The sequence below is a fragment of the Notamacropus eugenii genome, chromosome 2, assembly GCF_028372415.1.
Source record: "Notamacropus eugenii isolate mMacEug1 chromosome 2, mMacEug1.pri_v2, whole genome shotgun sequence".
NCBI classification, from domain to species: Eukaryota; Metazoa; Chordata; class Mammalia; order Diprotodontia; family Macropodidae; genus Notamacropus; species Notamacropus eugenii.
Genome location: NC_092873.1, coordinates 237,392,228 through 237,413,080, shown reverse-complemented (window position 1 = coordinate 237,413,080; position 20,853 = coordinate 237,392,228). Strand labels below are relative to the sequence as shown.

Here is a 20,853-nt window from a genome sequence, read left to right as displayed (position 1 = left end):
TGGGAGACCATTGAAGCCGAATTATAGACTCTGGAGAGGGACTTATTGAATAAGGTTGTTGTTGTTTGTGGGATAGGTTGGCATAGTCAGGCTTGCAATTTAGGAAAATTGTTTTGGCAGATAAGTAGAAAATGTTTGGGAATGAAGATTTCAAGTCTGAGTAATGAGGAGGATGGTTGTTGTTGTTTATCCTAGTATCAGCAAGCACCCAGACACATCCAGGACGACCTGCTAGCACAGGTTCTTAGATCTGCTTTTCTAAAAGGAAAGCAACTTGTGAGGGATCAACAATCTTCTTTAATCACGTATACCAACAGAGGAAATACAAGCAGAGAAATATAGACCAACAGACAGGGCTTCTAAGTGTCTGATCATAAGCAATACATACATCATAGATCCACAGACAGATCCACCTGTCTGACCATTACATACATACATAGTTACCAGAGAGAGAAGCACCAACATTTGGGTTTTTGGGGAGGGGTGGAGAGGTGTTCCTTAATGGCTACCCAGAGTCTCATCTTGCACTTGAACCTCTTCCAAAGAGTAAGCCCCCAAAGCAAAACTTCACTTCAGAGTGTGTATATACACATATATATGTATGTATGTGTCTATGTGTCTATATGTATGTATATATTTATATGTGTATGTATACACATATACTTTTCAGAGCCAGAGGGCATGACCCTCAGGGTTCAGTGCCTTATTAATTAAAAAAGGTGTGGGCCTTCCTGCAAAACCAACCTCACCTAATCTGAGGCTCATTAATGGTCCAGAAAGATACTTCTTAAAAGGGGAGTCTGACTTCAGGAAAATAATGTCATGATTTGCAAGTGAATTGGATTTAAGTGAGGAAGGGCAGTGCAAAGTCACCAGCCTCACTCTCCTCCTGAGCTATCTGGGTCCAGGACTGGAGATAGCCCTACATGGGAGACTTTGGCATTTTAAAGTCAAGGCCTTTCACAGGTCTCAGTTTGACTGAGGCAGTGCCCATTCAGTGATTAAGGATAGGTAAGAAATGAGGCAAAGAATGGCCTCTTTTACATAGTTGAAAAAATCAGAAACCTCAAGGTTTCTGGCCAAAACAGAAAAATTGCTATTTACACTTGCTGTGAGCCTTCAGGGCCCAAACAATGACTAAGTGAAGCTTGAGCTGGGACCTGTTGTTGGCCAGTCAATGAAAGCCTGAGTAATTTGGGTTTAAAGCATGATTCTTAAGAAAAAAATCAAGCCCTAGACTGCAAGATATCTTTCCAGGTTTCAGTGACCAAAATTTACTTTCCTTTGGATAGAGTTTCGCAAGTAAGGCTGTGGACAGAGGGAGAAGGAGGAAGGGAGTGGAAAGAAGGAAGGGGCTGCGTTGCCTCACTGGAAGTGGCTTTCTACTGTAATACGAAAGTTGGGAAGATAAGGAATAGATAATGAGTTTTGTTTCTGATGTGTTGAGTTTGAAATGGCTGCCAGATATCCAATTCAGGATACCCAACAAGTAATTGTTGATGGGTAATAGAGATATTAGGGATAAATACAATAGTTCTGGGAATCATTTGCATAGAGATGATAGTTGAACCTATGGGAGCTGATGAGATCATGAAATGAAAATATAGGGGAAAAAGAAGAGAGAACCCAGGACAGAATCTTGAAGAAGTCTCATGATGGTCATGACCTGAAATGAAGATCTAGCAAAGAAGACTGAGAAGGAGCAGTCAGGCAAGAAGGAGAACCAGGAGAAAGCAATATCATGAAAATCTAGAGAGGAGAGAGTACCCAGAAGGAGAGGGTGGTCAAGAAGTTTTAGAGAAGGATACGGATGGAGAAAAGATTGTTATATTTGTCAATTAAAAATCATTGATAACTTTGGCAAGAGGACTAATGATGAAGTCAGGTGCCAGACTGTAGAAGTTTTAAAAGTGAATAAGAGCAGAGGAATTGGAGGCACTTAGTATGGATGGCTTTGTGAAGAAATTTAGTCAAGAAGGGGAAGAGAGATGTAGGATAATATAGGATGATAACTAGTAGGAATGATGGAATCAAAAAATGAGTTTAGGGTAGATGACCTTTAAAAAGGAACCTTCCATCTCCAAGTTAGTATAAAGTGAATAGCCACTATCCATGTATTTTATTAAAATAAAATTGCAAATATTGATTACTGTAACTTGAAAACATTGAATGCATTCATAAAGTAGAATTTGAAAACCAATACATGACAATCAGTTTTAGACAGAGCTTTCACCTTATTGTAAAGGAAAAAAACCCCATAATTTATATGGACAACTTGAAGGTATTTATTTAAAGGTTAATGCCAGAGTTTTTAAAAGCCCAAATTTAAGAAACTGTTCAATAATCATAAAATGTCAAAATTGCAAATGTATGAAAAAGCTAAAGTTTGCCAAGATAATATATAATTTTATGTTTAGAAATGTTTATTAAATCTATTTCAAACTTTGGTTTCTGTAATATTGAGTTCAGAAATTTAAACCAATGTTTGAATCATAAATCTTTATATAGGGAATTTTTTATATTGGAAAATTATTATGAAAGTTTAATTTTTAGACCTGATTTTTAGTTTTCCTTCATTCCCATGTAATTAGATTTTTAGAAAGCATCCTAAAGATTAACATCCATATAACCTTACTAAATAAATTATTTTAGTCTGAATATAGAGCCTTTGATGGTATGAACATCTTGACCTTCAGTGTTTTTTAAAACCCCTTACAAAGACACCATAAGGTTAGAGAGAATGGTTGCTTATTCTCTGTGGTAGTAGTGTCAAACTCACATTGAAATGGAGCTGCATGTTGACTTAGAAAACCACAAATTAACATCATCTAAATTGTTTTGTATTTTTTTTATTAAACATTTCCCAATCACATCTTAATCTGGTTGGACTACCCTTTTGCAGGTTGAGACCCCTGCCCTAAGTCACATGAAACAAAAACTGAAATGATACATAGGTGGAAAAGTTCATAAAAGTTTTAGCTCAGGTTTACTTATGGTATAGAAATGGACAGCATTATAGTAGACATAGAGGTTAAACCATGTGACATTTACCTTCAGGAACCTTTTCAGGGGAAATGAGAGCAGAATCTCAAGTACTCTACTCCAGGAAATAAAGAAAACTTGCTGTGGTCTTTTGTTTTTTTATCAATGTATTTTTAACGATTTCCCTCACATTTTTCCATTCATCATCCAGTAGTTCTATAGAAATGTTTGTTAAAATATAGCCTCTACTAACACTGTAGTTTTGCCAACTTCTGCTTATGAAATAAAGCAGCAAAGAGGTAGATCTTTTGAATTAAGGCAATGAATCTTTGTCAAATGCCTACTACGTTCAAGGCACTATATTGGGGGAGATGGGGTACAAAGATACATAAGACTCAGATTCTGCCCTCCAGAATATTACAATCTAGTTAAAGAAACAGATTATAAGCATGTGTTGTTAAAAAGCCCAATCTCTTGCCTGTTCATTATGACAGCATCAAAATTTTCAGACATTTGAAAATTAAGAGTTCAAAATCATAGTTCATGTTATCTAGTAGCATATAATTGCCAAATGACTTCTGTGGGTGATTATTCCTCCTTGAAGAACATTTGGAAACTGTAAGTAAGGCAGAAATGCTCCTTTCCTTCACCCTCAGGATGTGTGCTCTGTAGTGTGTCCTACCTGAATTCTTGTTGATGTTCACTTAGCTTTTGAGTGTTTTAGGATATTGGCTTTAGAATAACTTGTTTGAGGACTCATTATCTTAACTATCACTCTATTTCTTTGGTACTTATAAGGAAATTAAAACCAGCACCAGCTGCCAACAATTCTTTGAATAGTTTTTTGCTTGAATCTTTTAAAATGAGAAGCAGAATATTTCCTGTGAACCATCCTTCTCCCTTCGTTTACTTGGCCTTTTCTGATTCAGCGTATATTGTGTTGTATATATAGTTTTTGTATTAGTTTCATCCCACTCATTCATTCAACAAATGGAGCTCACATGTCTCTAGCAAGTGTGCCTCTGACTTTACAATAGTTGTCACAAAAGTGCCTTTGACTTTAAACAGGATTCTGTGGTCCTAGGATCTTTAGAATGACAAATGGAAATTTTCTAGCATTTCATATAACCATGTGTCATACTGAACTTGTACTCTTGTGGTATAAGTTCCTTAAGGGCCTGTCTAATATGCATTTTAATTCCTTTAAAAGTGTTGTGCCCTGTATAATTAATGATGAATCATTTCATTTAAAGTAGTATTCATTGAAAGTAGTATTTCTAAAGAATAACAAAGAACCTTAGAAACAGATGACCTTGGTTTTTTTTTCCTTTCTATTTAGATCTCTATGGGTTAGTGCTATTCCTTGGTGTTGATCCATATTGGGTCAAACACTGGTGGGATCAACTCCTGTATCGTCCTTACTGCAGGAAAAATCCTCAACCTCTCTACGACCTTATTGCCAAGATAATGTGGAGGTCTGCAAAGAAGGATGTAATTGACCAAGTCAGTAAAATTTGTAGTTTTCTTTTAAGGTTGTTTAAAACAACAACAACCAGTATCCCGGTACAGAAAAAAATGTTCCATGGAGTATCTTGTTCACTTTTCATTCTCAGATCCAGATTCCTCCACAGACAGAAGATATTCACTGGCTTCACTTTTCTCCAGTGGAAAGACATTTCTATCACCGTCAGCATGAGGTGTGTTGTCAGGATGCTCTGGCAAAGCTTAGAAAGATATCCGATTGGGCTCTGAAACTCAGCAGCCTGGACAGGAGGACCGTCACGTCTATTCTCTACCCACTGTTGAGACTGAGACAGGCTTGCTGCCACCCACAGGCTGTTCGAGGAGAATTCTTGCCGCTACAAAAAAGGTTTTACTTATAATTCCTTTATCCTGTTATTGATAATACTTAAGTAACATTGACTCATTAAAGTGATCACTCAAGGGGAAAAAGCACCAAATAGACTCTTCCATACCCACCCTTAGCCTCAACCCTCATACTACTGAGGTAAAGAATGACTGGATTACTGTATTGCAAATCTGTTTATTGAAATTTTTTTTACTTTATCTAGATCACAAATTGATTTTGGATTGGAATCTTTGCTATCTTGCTGTATGGGCAAGTTTCTCAACTATCTGTGCATTAGTTTCCATATCTGTAAAACAGACTGTTGCAAAAATGAAATGAGAATTTATTTACAAGCACTTAAGTATAAAGTGCTATATATAGTATAGGTATTAGATGTTATTGTTATTATTAATTTTTATATATTTGAACTCCTCAAAGCAACTAATGTTTATAATCAGTCATATCAAAATTTTACAGTTAAACTCAATTACAAGCCATAGTCTTGATTGTTGTGATTAGTAGTTTTAGGAAAATGATTAATACAATCCCAAAGAAATTTTGTCCTTTGCATTTATTTTATTTTTCTCTAATTGTACTTCCTTGGTAGCTTTTGTCTTTAACATCTTAAATTTTCAAAACTTAAAAGCAAGAGGAACATTGACTGTAAGCCAAACAGATCTCTCTTCATAGCAGTGGTACAGTAGTCAAAAAGACTAATTATTTGGCAATTTTCAGCTGTCAAAGTTTTAACAGTTTTAAAATTTTAGCTTTTAGGACATCTAATATTTTTATTGAGAGCCTGAATGTTTAGCTTCTGTAAACCAGAAGTGTCAAATATGTGGCCTGCAGGCAGTATACAGCCCACCACACTCTCAAGCACATCCCAAATAAGAATAAAATGTAACTAGGAAATGTTTAGCAAAATAAATAAAAATACAATAAAACATAGATAATATTATTATGTGGTTTTCTAAGTCAATATTCAGCCTGCAATGATCACTATATATGATGGTTTCATTTTGCATTTGATATCATTACTATAAACAATCCATTCCTTTCCTGTGTTTAAGCCTGCTATTGCATAAATGCAGCGTTCAATTTAGAATGCAGATCTGTATATACATGCATACCTACATAAACATACACAGATTTATGTGTACAAATAGCACTGTAAATCAGGAAGCTAAGACAAGAAGAAAGATAACTTTTCCTGAGTTACAAGGAAAATCAGTGGCATTATTGAGATTCAGTGCCAGTACCTACTTCTTGATTTTGTAGTGCTGAGTACCTATCTATTTGGCAAGTATAAAATCAGTGGCATTATTGAGATTCAGTACTAGTTCCTTCTTCTTGATTATGTAGTGCTGAGTACCTATCTATTTGGCAAGTATAGCATTACAACTACACTTATAATATAAAAGGTGTTTGGGGGGTTTTGAGTACCCTTACTTGTATTTGCACAGAAATTCTTCTGTATTTGTCCCTTGAGACATTTTCCCCTCTGGAACTTCCCATGGTGAGTCATTACTTTGTTGTCCTTCAAAACTTAACTTTCCCTCTCCTATGTCTTCTGTTTAAAAAAAAAAAAGTTAATAGGATTTGGAGGTGGGATAGACATTATACATCATCTACTCATTCCCCATTATTTTGCAGATAATGATGTTGAGACAGAAAGAAGTAAAGTTATTTTCACCAGTTTCCCCTAAGTAATAGATAAAACAGCCGGGATTCCAATACTTGTCCTTGGAATCCAAATCCAACACTTGTCTCCTGTGTCACACTGCTTTTTCCGTTCAGGGAACTGAGTTCAGTCCCGAGTCTAAATAGTGAGTTCAATCCTGAGTCTAAATAGTTATTTTTTTACTTTTGAGAGGATTGTTTGCTTCTTACTTCTCCCCTCTTCCTACTATTTATGAATTTGGTATTTGCAAATTTCAGATCTCTGCCAAGTGTAGGAAACCCTTCATGTTCTCTAGATTTCCATACTGGTTCTTGCTTGGTGATGCTCTTGAGCCCTGTGAAGTTGCCAAATATGCAAATATGTCATTTTCACTGTGGAGCATTTAATAGGCCCCCTATGATAGTGGTTGTGGTTCACAGAACTTGCCTTTTTCCCTTTGGTTTTAAGAAGAAATATTCATAGCAAAACCAGAAATACAGGATTACTTTAACCCTGGCTGAATACCAAGGAAGTAACTGAATAATTTTAGTTAAATATACATGTTTGCTATTGGAATGTGCCATGTGCTACCTTAAATTTGTTGATTTTGAAGAAGAAACATTTCTGATCTATTATAGCTGAGATATAATAGTAGATTGGAAATATATTGGCTTCTTTTCTGAACATGGAGAAAAAAGAACTATTTTGAAGGATGCTTCTTTCTAGGCATTGATTGTGATATATTACTTTCTGTGATAACCCTGTCTACTGTTTCAGTAGGCCATTGCCAGAATAGGCAAGATATTTGGCTCATGGTTTCTGTATACATGTGTACAAATATCAATTAAAAAAATTTTTTTTCTTGATACCTCTGTGATGAACCAGAGAATCAAAACTGAATCAGTGAAGCTCATACTACATTATTTTCTGTTTTAATTTTAATTTTTTGTTTAAATTTTTGTTTAAATCTTCTATTATTACCCAACAAAATTAATAAAGCTTTATTGTAGGAAGTAACACCAGCCTTGAGGTCATGTGAAGGATACCGTGTGAGCTTTAGCCATTGAATCACAACCTCTGAATCAGAAGGTCTCCTTTCCTCACTTCCCCTCCAGGATTCATGTAGTTTATTCTTGCTTGCCATACTACTGCCACTGAAGACATGCCTACATGTTTTCTGTCTAAGCTTGACCAATTTGCTGTTTGTTTCAGTACCATGACCATGGAAGAGTTATTGACTTCGCTGCAAAAGAAATGTCGGACTGAATGTGAAGAAGCACATCGGCAACTGGTTTGTGCTCTTAATGGCTTAGCTGGCATCCATATCATTAAAGGTAGAAGCAGATTGCTAATTTATCTCTGATTCCCTTAAAAAATTCTAAAGGAGATAAAGTGGAACTTGGTACTTTAATAAGTTATAAATAAATATTACAGATGTCTACTTTTGCAGCTTATTTAAAATCAAAAGTAACCTTTTATTATAGCTGGTACTTTCAGGCCTTGTGCTATTAAACGTAGGCAATATTGTTAAACTACAAAGTAATTAAGGAATCTTTTAATATTGGTGTAATAGTTTTTGTCATGGGTAAAGAATTGCCAGAATACAACCAACAAACAAAGATACCTTCTAATTAGATAGTTCCATCATTTTTACTGAGCTTTATAGTAACCTTAACATGAACTCTGTGTTTCCTTACCTCTAGTTCACCCATTTATCGTCTTTGGCTATTTTCTCTAGCATGTTCATGAGATTTAGATTAGATTTTGAAGTTAATACTAAGTTTTCTTTTTCTTATTCTCCATCTTCCTACCTCTTCTTCAACAGTATTTGCTTTGGTTCATGTAATTTTATTATTAAAAATATAAAGTTAAAGGAAAATGTAGTTATTAAAGAAAATCATGTGAAATAATATTTGATTAGACAGCAATCTAAATGATTTTAGAGAAGGTGATATGTAAATAAGATATACAAATAAAATCATATGCTATGCCATTCATTTCTTCCAAGCAAAGTTTTTGGTTTATCCTCAAGCACGAGGCATACAATAAGGATTATACAGAAAATTTTACTGTTCCCTGCTTTCTCTCTAGGCATACTTTAAAAAAAAAAAAAATTTAACTCCAAGATAGGCTAAGAGGTACACAATATGCATCAGGCTATATCTAGCTAGCAGAAAATGTAAAAGATTTATAATTTGAGACCTGAAGTGCTAGAGAAGGAGCTCTTGAGGCATAAATTCATTCGCTTTGGTAAAGAAACTGTATAGGATCTTCTGCAAACATCAGTGACAGTAGCACTTCTCCACTATATTACAAACCGAATTCTTTGAATTGGGAGGAACTTCAGAGGCCATCTAGGGCCAGCTACTCCTGACGAAGACCTCACCCACAAACATACCTAATAGTCGTCTTGTGCTTATAGATATCTGGAGAGAAGAAACCTGCTACCTACCCAAGTAGCCCATTCCTCTTCAGATAGCTCTCATTGTCAATCAACATGTGTGGACAATTATTATTGTCACTCTTTTAATGACTCTAAGCAGGAGATACTTTCCCTCCCTATCTTAAAATCTCATACATAAAATCGACCCAGATATCTCAGAAACCACAAAATAGGTTTACAGAAATTAGAATAGAAGGTGGCTATGCATTGCTTTGTTAAGTTCATGAAAGCTTAAAGTTGGAAGAGACCTTAGAAGTTATCAAGAACTTCAGCAGGTGACCACCCTTTACATACAGCAGCTTGATCAGGATTTTATTCTTTAGAATTGATGGGTGGAAATGTTGTTATTGGTTAGTCATTTTTAGCTGTATTCAACTCTGTGACCCCATCTTGAGTTTTCTTGGCAAAGAAAGTGGTTTGTCATTTCCTTTGCCAGCTTATTTTACAGTTGAGGAAATTGAGGCAAACAGGATTAAGTGACTTGCCCAGGGTCTTACAGCTAGTAACCGTCTGAGGCCAGATTTGAATTCAGATCTTCCTGACTCCAGGCCCAGCACTCTTATCCTACTTTGAGTTTGAAATAAAAGCCAACCCGAAGTGACTATTTGGTAAAGATGTCATCGAAAACATATGAGGAAGTAGAATTTTTCCAGCAAATTTAAAAAATAATTTTTTCTCTTGTTAGTTTAGAATTAGCTAAAATTCTATTACACTGAATATCATTTTCTACCAGTCTGAAAACAAAAACTGGTATATTTACAATAGTAGTGAGAACTTGGAAATAATAGTATTTCAGTAGTTCAGTACTTAAGATCTGTAATTCCACTCCCTCAACTAAAACAGATCACAATTAACCCCTTTATAATTTTATCAGACAGTCTTTGAAAGCTACTGTGGCCAAAAAATTGATCACTTTTCAACCTTGAAATCTGTTTAGGTTGTCCTCATATAATAGATATATGCCTGTTCGCCAAACCTTTCCAGCTGGTAGGACCTGCCAGATCCTGTGATCTTAACACAGCCTTTGAGAAACCAGGCTGAGCTTCCTTTCTTATTGAAGCATCGGAATAGGAATACAGTAGAAGAATAACATCCACAACTCAGATTTATATAATGCATTCCTCACAATAACTGAGAGACAGATAGTGCGAATATTATCTCCGTTTTGTAAATGAGGAAAATGGACTCTGAGAAGTAAAGACTTGTCCATGACCACACAGCTTATAAAGGTTTGAGATGGACTGTAAACCCACATCTCACTATGATACTCTTCTCTAACTACCTGTCTTGGACAGGTATAAAAACAAGTAAAAAATAAAATATACCTTGAAATGTTTTTGCCTTCATTAAATATAATCACAGTGTGTTGTGTTGTGAAATGTGTGACAGTAGATGTCAAAATTCATAGCTCCAAATGTCTAAAGTCATAATTTCTCCCTTGTAAATTAGCAAAAGAATAAAAAATTTACACTTCCTGGGCTTGTGTGTGTGTGCGTGTGTGTGTGTGTGTGCGTGTGTGTGTCTGCGTGCGTGTGTGTGTCTGCGTGTGTCGGGTACTTAAACAGCTAAGTGTTCTTCCCCTCTTGACTTTTTTTTCCTTTTTACCCCATTGAGAAGGTTAAAAATAAATAAACCAATAAATGGAAGAAAAAGTAGATCATCTGATCTTATTCTAAAGTATTTGGCAAATGGCAGGATCAGCATGTTTCATAACTCCTGCTTGGCTAATAACATGCTTTCAGCGTCTTCTGTTCCAATTATTTTTATTTGCTTTTTATGGTTTTCTTCCTTTTTTGTGGGTTGGAGTCATAGTCAGCCATTGTTCAGTATCAAAAGAAGATCAGCCCAGAATGCTTCTCAGTTAAAGGTATCTTTTCTAAATTCCATTTGTTTGGAAATGAAACAAGCTTAAGAGGGATTTGATGCTACATGTCTGATAGAGACATAATAATAATAATAATACTGGAAATGCTCATAGACAAAATCACATACCTTTTTTAATGAAACTTGAAGTTTTTTTCTCTCAACTAATTTTATGGAACTCCAAAATGAATTTTAACTCTTACATTAGTCTTTTTATATGAAATGTGAATGTGCATACACAAATATAATACATAGATCTACTGATGCCTTCATTAAATTGGTTTGCTTAGCTTTTGAATAGCGTGTTTTTTACAGATATTAATAGAAAGAATGGACTCTACAGTGTCAAGAAGAATGAGTATTTGAAAATTTAATGCCATCAAATGGCCAAAAATAACCAAGTGTTAATTGGAATGTTTTTATACATTTATATTTTCTTGCAGAAGTAAAGCATGTCAGACTCCATATTATAATGAAAAAATGAAGTTCAACTCTTTTTTAAATTCTGCTGCAATCACTGTGCTTTCTTTGAGAAAATAAACATGTATATGAGCTTGTTGGAAATAATTTAGGATAGTCTATCATTTTACTTTGAAATGCTGCTTGACTAAAGATATTCCATTTCCAATAAAAGATGATATAAATACTTGTAGAATCCATTTGCCCTTTGAAGCACCCTCATCAGAAATCTGTAAGAATTTATACAAGGATAACTAATTATGTAACTCCATCTTGAAGTAGTATAATTATTTGGGTGTTTATGCTTGAATTATCAAAGGCTATCCATGTTTGTTTTAGTTATTCGTCAGATGATCTGCATCCCCAGATTGAATAAGAACTGAGTGACTAACGTTCTGAAATTGTATTGCATTGTGTGGAGAAAAGTCCTGAATAAAGTAACCTTTGGAACTAGATTTTTTAAAAAATAAAAACAAGATGAAAACTATGTGTTTAGAAAATATTTAAAAAGACATTTAAATAAACCTCTCTAACTTTATATTAATAAGACTTTTAGAATTCAGTAAATTATGAATAATTAAAGTGCTGTGGTTTTGTTAAAATCATGTGATGATGATGTTAGCAAAACAGATGCTATTTCATCTGTGCCTTCACTTTGTGTTTTGAAATTGCTTCCAAAAGGAAAAAAAGTGACATTTCTCACGCAGATCACCAGACTAGCCTCAACTTACCTAGAAATGACATGTTTGCATCCATTTGAGATGAAACAGCTGTTCATACTAAGTGACAGAAAAAGAAATCATCTTTAACTCTTTGTGAGTTCTGTTGGAAGAAATGATAAAGTCTTAAGTTACTAAGCTATGGTTAATGAAAAAGGACTTTGGCATTTAAAATAATACTTAAATAGAAATTATTTTTCTTCCACATTTGCATGCTTTGGTAAAAGATATTGCAAAAATTTGCTAAAATTGTCTGCCATGTTGTAATTAAACCAAGTTAAAACTGATTTACTAGAGCCTATCATTAATTTCAAGTACAAGTTCGCTCCCCACCCCCAAACATTTTAGCTTTTAATAAAAGTGACACTTGTTTTCCAGGTTAACATTGTATTTTTTTATTTTATGTAATTAAAAGCTAGGTAAAAAAAAAAAATTGGACTTGTTTAGCTTCTCTTACCAGTATCATCTTCATTTGTATTGTTATATTTCCTTAAAATTAATAAAAGATATTTCATTTTCTTACTTTTAAAATAAAACTCACACCAAATTAAGTCCTCAAATGAGAGGATTGATGTTTTAGTTTAAGATTCAACTAAATATCTGAAATCCTTCCTAACACCAGAAGTCTGTGAAGTTTGCTTTCCTTTAAAAATAATGAATATTAAATTACAACTTTTACAGGACATGCCATTTATGTATGTAGTAGATAACTTAAGGAAATTTTTAGCTTAAAATGCGTATTTTTGGCTTTAAATAAACTTTAATTCTTCAGATGAGTATGCCCAAGCAGTAGACCTGTACAGAGAAGTATTACGTTCATCTGAGGAACACAAAGACAAACTCAAAACTGATTCGTTACAAGTGAGTAAATATTTAAGTTTTGTTTGGATGTTTTTCTTTTTCTTTTTTTTAAATAAGGATTCCTGGGTATTTGAGATGACTTGTAAATGCCAATAAATGTTACTAGAGAGCAACAGAACATTTCAGTTGAGGCTTATTTTTAAAAAAAAGACCTTATCTAAGCATATCTTAATACTTTGATTTCAGTAATAATAGTAGCCAACACTGTCTTAGAAAGTATTTTGCCTACATTCTTATTGTCACAATGACCCTCTGATTTAAGTAGTGTAAACTTTATTGTCTCCATTTTATGGATGAGGAAAGAGAGAGATGGACTAATTTACCAAAAATTGTCCAGTTAGTAAGCCTTGGCAGTGATAGCACTTCAGACCCAGTTCTTCTGACTTCTAATTTTATGTTTGTTCCTCTGCATCCTACAATCTGATATAACATAGAAGAATATTGCTTACTGTTTCTTTAAAGTTTCACATCACTTTGGACGGTGGGTGAATGGCACTAATTTGTGGCCTTTTAGTTCATCTGCTCTAAGTGTGGTGCTCAGCATGGTGCCTGGAACACAGTAGGCACTTAATAAATGTTTATTGACACTTGACTGAGAGCAGAGTCAGATGAAGGCCATTAGAAACTTCACTCCATTCTACTGTGGCCACAGATTGCAATGCCATCATTGGCTAATTATCTTTCAGCCCATTGATTTCATTACAATCTATAACCACTATTGGGAAAAACAAGTAAAAACCTGTATCCTATGTGTGCAAAACAAAACGAAAGAAATAACACCTGTCCATCTGACTTTGACCTTTCTTATTTTGAAAGGCCTCTCTCTAATTTGTTCATTACATTTTTGTTGCTACTACAGATTGGATAAATGATGAAGTTACAAGTGAAGCATCATTAAACAGATTGGTATGCTGATGCCACTTGGAATTAATACAAGTTTGACTTCTAAAGTTTTTTTTAATGAAATAGAATTGAGTATTTCAGAAGGTTGACGCAAATTCCATTTATATGAAAAGTTTCTTTTTCGTGCAGCCTAATGTTATTGGTACTCAGTATACATGATAAAAGTTTTTCCCAGAGTAGCTTATGCTCACTCACTTGTTCCATGAATGGGATATGAAAGTTATTGCTTTTTTTGTATACATAGAGACTTCATTCTACACATAATCTGATGGAATTATTACAAGCCAAGCACCCAGGAATACCTCCTACCTTGAGAGATGGCAAACTTGAGGAAGAGGTAATTATCAATATTCACTCTGGAAGAGTGAATTTTTCAGATTTTATACTTTTTGTAATTGATATTTTTAAGTGCATCCAACATTTCAGAATGAATGTGATTATAGGTAGCCTGCTACCTTTACTGCATTCAACCTTCTTGGGATTGAATTGGATGAAAAATGTCAGCACCTGTAATTATTTCTTTTCTTGAGTTACTTGCCATTGTGTAAGTAGAAGAAATAGATGTTCTGACCTTCGGTAGCCAATTGCATAGTTTAGAAATAAGAGTAAAGTAAGAAATTATAAAGGCATAGCTGTAGAAGATTTGGTTTAGGGAAAGTTTTTTTTCTCCATATTCTAAAATGTTTACTGTATCAAATAAATGTACCCCAAACCAGGGCAAGAAACATTGTAACGGAGTTAAATGTTAACCTTCGGTGCTTATCATTTTCCCTTTTGTCTCCATCCCGTATATTCAGCAGGATAGCCTGCAGCAGTTGGTGCTTCACTCCTTCCTTCCCTCCAAACTACTCCATCCTTGTAAGAACTGTTGTTAGTAATATATCACATCTTCCTGAGCAAAGTTCAAAAATTCCTGTCCAACTCTAAATCAGTGGTCCTAGCCTAATTTATCACCCAGTGCAGGGATCTTTTTTTTTAAACAACCTTGACTGTTATTCAAATTCTCTTTAAATACTTACAGTGGTAAGGAGCCCACCACTTATTGTGATAGTTTAGTATGCTATCATGTGACATTAACGTTCAGTAAATTGTCATATTGCAAATGTTGGGTTTGACAAAAGGAACACAAATAGAGGGCAAGTAGAGGTGTAAAGATGCTTGCTATATAAAGGTCATTTGCCATTTTATTTTCCTTTTGCTCATCCCAGCTGTGTTTGTAGTGCCACCTACATTCAAATAAGAGCACATGTACACACTAGAACTATGTTAAGTAACTAATTAGTATCAGTCACAGTAATGTTCTTAAAATGTCATACAAAATTGCATTCAAGCTCTGAAATTAAAGTCTTTTTATTTTTATTTTTATTGTCAGGCTGAACAACTTAGACAACATTACATGAGTAAATCTAATGCAGAAGTTGCAGAAGCCCATCAAGCTTTACAGCCAGTTTTGCAGACTATCCGGGAGCTGCAAAGGAAGGCAAGCTGCAGTTATTAATTTAAGTCCCAGTTTGACTCAGTGATCTATAATCATGATTAGTTTGGGAACTCTGTTGGACACCATTGTTTTTAGATTGTTCTCTAGTATTTAGTCAAAAGACTTGCCCAAATTTGAGTCCCAGCTCTGCCATTTTACCAGGGTTGACAGTTTCTGCTTTTACTGTTCTGTGGAATGTTTAGCAAGGGCTTAGAAGTTATAGTGTTTTATGAACATCACCTGAAGTGTGGTATCACCACTTCATTTAACCTGTTGTGAATCTGGCATATTGGGTTGTGAGATATAACATATATTATATATATATATATATATATTTTATATATATTTTGATTTTCTGAGAATGTGAATCCCCAAAATTTTGATGCATTTTTAAACTGGACTTCGTGATTTCCAAAAAGATTTTTTAGGGTTGACAAACCTGCTTTGAGTTGAAACAAGAACATCTTGCCCTTTTTAAGGTTTCCATTTTGTAAAATAAGTAAAAATGGAAGCCCTAGGTAAACAAATAACTGCTTTTCTTCAAGCTTTGAGTCACTACTCTCTTCATGTTTCTTCACCAAACATTTTGACCTTTGTGAATGTCTCCATAAGGTTATCTTAGATTATATTTTATTTAAAATCTAATTATGCCACTGCTATTAAATGATTAGAAATATTACCTTTCTTAGAGCTAGAGAGGACTATAGATTGCCAGAACCAAATAATTACCCTTTAATAATCTAGAATCAATGGTATAATATTTTATAATAGTTCTACATATGTGTAAACAATAAATATTCATATGTCTAGAATGCTTGAGCAATAGTGGTTCTTTTTAGTAGACTAAATGAAGAACTACTTGTTCAAGGGATAATAATAATAATTAACATTTATATTGTTGTCTAGTCATTTTAGTCACATCTGACTCTTTGTGCCCCTGTTTAGGGTATTCTTAGCAAAGTTACTGGAGTAGTTTGCCATTTCCTTCTCCAACTCATTTGACATATGAGGAAACTGAGGAAAACAAGATTAAGTGTCTTGCCTAGGGGCACACAGCTAGTAAGTGTCTGAGGCTGCATTTGAAGTCAGGTCTTCCCGACTCCAGTAACAGTACTTTATCCACTGCACTGCCTAACTACCCAACGTTTACGTATCACAAGTGCCAGGCTACAAAGTATCAGTGGATCAAGCACTGAACCAGTAAACAGGAAGATCTGAGTTCAAATCCAGCCTTAAACCCTTACAGACTACCTTTGTTTGCTTCAATTTCCCCAACTAGAAAATGGGAATAGTAGCAGCACCAACTTCAGGGGTTTTGTGAAGATAAAATGAATTACTGTCTGAAAGCACTCTGCAAACCTTAGAATTATTATCATTATTTCCATCGTCATTTGATCCTTGCAATAACTATGTGAGGTAGACACACTGTCAGTATTATTAGTCTCCCCATTTACACAGATGAGGAAACTGAAGCTGAGAGATTAAATGTCTTGCCCAGGGTCACACAGTGAGTAAAAATCAGAAGTGGGATATTAATCCAGGTCTTTAGACTCCAGACTTGCTGCATTCTGCTTTGCAGCCTCAGAGTGCATTTATCTTTGTTTTGGGGTTTGTTTTTATAGGCAGAAAAGCTCTTTGAGGGCGGAAACTAATCCTTTTCTTGTAACAATTGCATTACCTAGCATAGTGTTAGTCTTACAGTAGACACTCAGTAAATATTAGTTTAATGATTGATATTTCTGGGGGGGGTTTTCCCTACAGACTCATTCAGGCTCACTTTGGTGGCTAGATGTGATCCAATCAGCAATTCAATATGCTATTGATGAGGAGCTTGTTCAGCGTGTGCAGAATGAAATAACCTGCAACTACAAGCAACAAACTAGTAAACTTTCCATGGCGGAGAAGTAAGAAAAATAGGACCCATCTAAATATAAGTGTTAGGTTGTAGTATTTTTGAGAATAGCTTTATCTTATTCGTCTCTGTATTGCTCACAGCACTTCAGAGACTACCTGCCTATAAGTTCTCAGTGCCTCTGGTTAGAGAGGCAACGTGAAGTGGTGGAGAGAACTGTTGCATAAGTGAGGAAGACGTTCACGTCTCATTTCAGACTCATACTGACTGACTATGAGAAAATCACTTAACTTCTCAGTACCCTAGCCAAGTTAAAGCTCTAAACTGCAGAGGAACTGCCCATATTCAGAGTTCCTGTTATTAGGGAAATCACAGATGTGTTCCAGAAAAGGGATATGGATAGGAACTGCACTTATGATTTCATTGGTATAGGAAGCCTCCCAGATGAACAAATGCCTTAGACCAAGGAAGACAGCTTCTCTGCAGCTTGTGGTCTTAAAGAGTTACCTAGATCACTGAGAGTTTATCTGACTTGATAGGTTTATAGAAGAGTTTGTGTCAGAGACAAGACTTGAGCCCAAGTCTTCTTGACTTCAAGGCTAGCCCTTCTACAGCTCCATTCTGCCTTGAAAAATTCTCTCTTTTGTACCAGGCAGTTTTGTCTTATGTCTATTGTAATCAAGTAGACAGATCCTTGAACTGTATTTTGGGAACTCCCCCTCTGTCCTACTCTACCCTGCTGTCAAGGTTCTACTCCCTTCTGGTGTTGTGCAACTACATTTACTTTTCATGCTTGCCCATTGACTACCAAGGTTCTCTGCTGTTAGGAAGGAAGAAAATAAGCACTTATTAAGTGCCTACTATATGCCAGGCACTATGGTAAGCACTTTACAAATATTACCTTAGTTCATCCCTACAACAGCTCTGTGAGGTGCTGTTATTTTCCCCATCTTACAGAAAAGAAAACTGAGGCATATCAGTTAGGTGACTTGCCCAGGGTCACATAGCTAGTAAGTATGTAAAGCTAGTTTTGAACTCAGGTTTTCCCTACTCCTGCCCAGCGCTCTATCCACTGTGCCACCTAGCTGCCTCTACTATCACATTTCACCTTACCCTGTTTCCTCAACCTTTATGCTCTTCCATAAGAATATATCTCTCTCTTGTATCATTCCTTCCTGTATAAGAGGAGCTATTCTAGGGATTTATTCTTTGTGATATTGTTAATGGATGATAATGAGTTCCCTCTCTCAGGTAACATAACCTCATTTTAACAAAAGCTTTCAGTGCCTCCACTCAAAAATGGGAACAATTAGTAAACCAGACTCTGTGAGAGACCTATTGGAACAAGACACTTTAGTGTGTTACAACTTTCAGTGTTACTCTCAGACATTAAACATAAAGTCTCTCTTACCTCTAAATCAGTGAACTGTAAGCATGTTCCGAAGGGCTCTAAATGCTAAGGTGAGGAGATGAGAAGCCACTGAAGATTCAAAATTGTTTTCCTTATCATTATACTAGTTTTCAAACGCAGAATCATGGGGAGTTTTCCCATTTGTTTTGTGCCATGAAGCTAATTATTATTCATCTTTTTTAAATAAACTTTTCTGCCTTTTATCATGGGATCTAAGTGAGAAAATGGTATGCACTTAGATACTAGTGAAGAGCTATTTTGTGATTATGGTTTTGTTCATGTGGTTCAGCTTTGCCAGTCAACAAGCGTGACAGGCATTGCACTGATCAATAAGGATACAAAGAAAGGGAAACAAAATCAGTCCCTACCTGTAGGAAGCATATTTTCTAGTGGATAGTAGACAAAAAGTAAATAATTAGATACATAGAAGATATACACAGAGTAGATAATGGTCAACTTAAAGGAGATGGCATTAGGAACTGGAAGGGACCAGCCTCCAGTGGGGATGGGGTTTGAGCTGAGCCTTGAAAAAAGCCAGAGAATCCGAGAAGCAAAGTGAAGTGGGCAGAGCAGTGGGGGAATAAGCAGGAACAGTGAAGACATCATGATTGGAGACAAAATGTTGTACTGGAGGAGCTGAAGGGGTCCAGCATAGCTGGATTACAGAGTATGTGGAAGTGGGGGAGTAAAGTATGTGAAGTCTGGAAAGATAGAAAAGGGATAGTTTATGAAGAGCTTTAAATGCCAGACAGAACACTTAATATTTGGTCCTAGAGGGTGGAGTTGATTGGGAGTCCCAGACCTACACTTTAGAATAACTACCATGGTGCCTGAGGAAAGGATGGATTGAAGTAGGGAAAAGACTTAATGCAGAGGACCAGTTAGAGGACTATTTCAGTAGTTCAGGAGAGGTGAAGAAAGATTTAATCAAATTACTTGAATATGTAAATACCTAAGAGAATATATATCAAGTGACTTTTCCTTTGTATTCAAATATGAAGTTTCATATTCAAAGACAAAAATATGCTTCTAGTATATCAGAAACTAGATCCTTCTGTTTGTGATTTCTTATACCGATAGTTTTTAACCTCTTTTTGCTCAAAACATCTCCAAACAAATTCTATAGTTTCAACACACTAGAAATTTCTGGGATTGACACATACTATAAAGTGGAAGTATATGGCATGGTTTGGGTTATTTTTTTGTTTTTACCTTGAGGAGTTTACAGTCTTAGTAAACAATCAAAATTTGTACATGAAATGATTAAAGCATGACATGAGGATATATTTGAATTCAGTTGAATGCCATCATGTATAATGTAATTGGTAAATATTTTGGAAAGTGGGAAGCCATTTTTGACTAGTATTGTTAAGGGAAGGAATGAAAGAAATGGAACTCAAGGTGGGCATTAAAAGGGTTGTAGGATTTGGAAAGTAGAATAGAGGAAATTAGAAGCATTAAAATCTTTCAATTTATAGATACTCTATAGTACTTACTTTTCATTATTTCTCTCTCTATGCTAGGTTTGGTAGCTATAAGCCTCCAAAGAGGGTCTGTTATTTCTTATTCCCAACTTTCTAGGTTTCCTTCATCTCTCATTTATATCCATAGCCCCTGTTGCTCACCTACTTTTCTTATCTTTTTGTATTCCCCTTAGTCTTTTATCTTCATGAAAGATTTCATTTCTTTCTCTTCCAAGCTTTTCAACCTTCACATAAGTTCCAGCAGTTCCCTTCCTCTCCTACATCTTAAAAAAGAGGAATAAGAAGATTGCCTAGAAGCAGGAAAAGTACTAGGAGACAGTTGGAGGTCAGAGGTGTCAAACACACCACACTCCAGAGTGCAGGAGACTAAAATGGAACTGGGAAAAATTTAATGAAAAAAATACAGAACGTAGATAATGTTATAATGTGGTTTCTTAGTTGTTATGGGACCCACAGGAATCCTTACGGGTGTTTTCTTGGCTCAATGTCTACTTGAGTTTGGCAGCACTGTCGTAGGTCATTTCTTTTTGATGACAGTGTTGGTCTCTCATAAAAGGTATGGGAGGAGTGCATCAGAGAATAGATATTGTACTTCTCCAGTAGAACCTCAGCTTCTGGAGGGGAAGAACTTCCCTGATGCCTGGCACATGATCTGAACTTGTGAATTTTTGTTAAATTAAATTGATGATTATGTGCTTTCTCAGGATGGTACTGTGTCATCTAGTACTTTTGTGTCCTCAGTAGCTACTAGCATATTGTTATACACATAGGCATTCCATCAATACTTAATATTAGGTATAAATAAATAGGTAAATACTTTCTGAATGGGTAAAGTTTCACAGCAGCTCTGATGTCACTGTAATACTTTGGTTGGCAACCATTGCCTGGGC

General features: G+C 35.4%; 1 protein-coding gene across 3 annotated transcripts in view; it reads left to right on the top strand.

Moving 5' to 3' along the window:
- Positions 1-20,853, top strand: part of SHPRH (SNF2 histone linker PHD RING helicase) — a 124,149-nt gene that overhangs the window by 48,347 nt on the left and 54,949 nt on the right. For all 3 annotated transcript variants that reach the window (XM_072643640.1, XM_072643638.1, XM_072643639.1), the window contains exons 12-18: positions 4,322-4,485; positions 4,596-4,852; positions 7,704-7,825; positions 12,748-12,836; positions 13,984-14,076; positions 15,112-15,219; positions 16,978-17,120. In XM_072643640.1, coding sequence (XP_072499741.1) covers positions 4,322-4,485; positions 4,596-4,852; positions 7,704-7,825; positions 12,748-12,836; positions 13,984-14,076; positions 15,112-15,219; positions 16,978-17,120 — 976 coding nt within the window. The remainder of the gene's footprint in view (positions 1-4,321; positions 4,486-4,595; positions 4,853-7,703; positions 7,826-12,747; positions 12,837-13,983; positions 14,077-15,111; positions 15,220-16,977; positions 17,121-20,853) is intronic.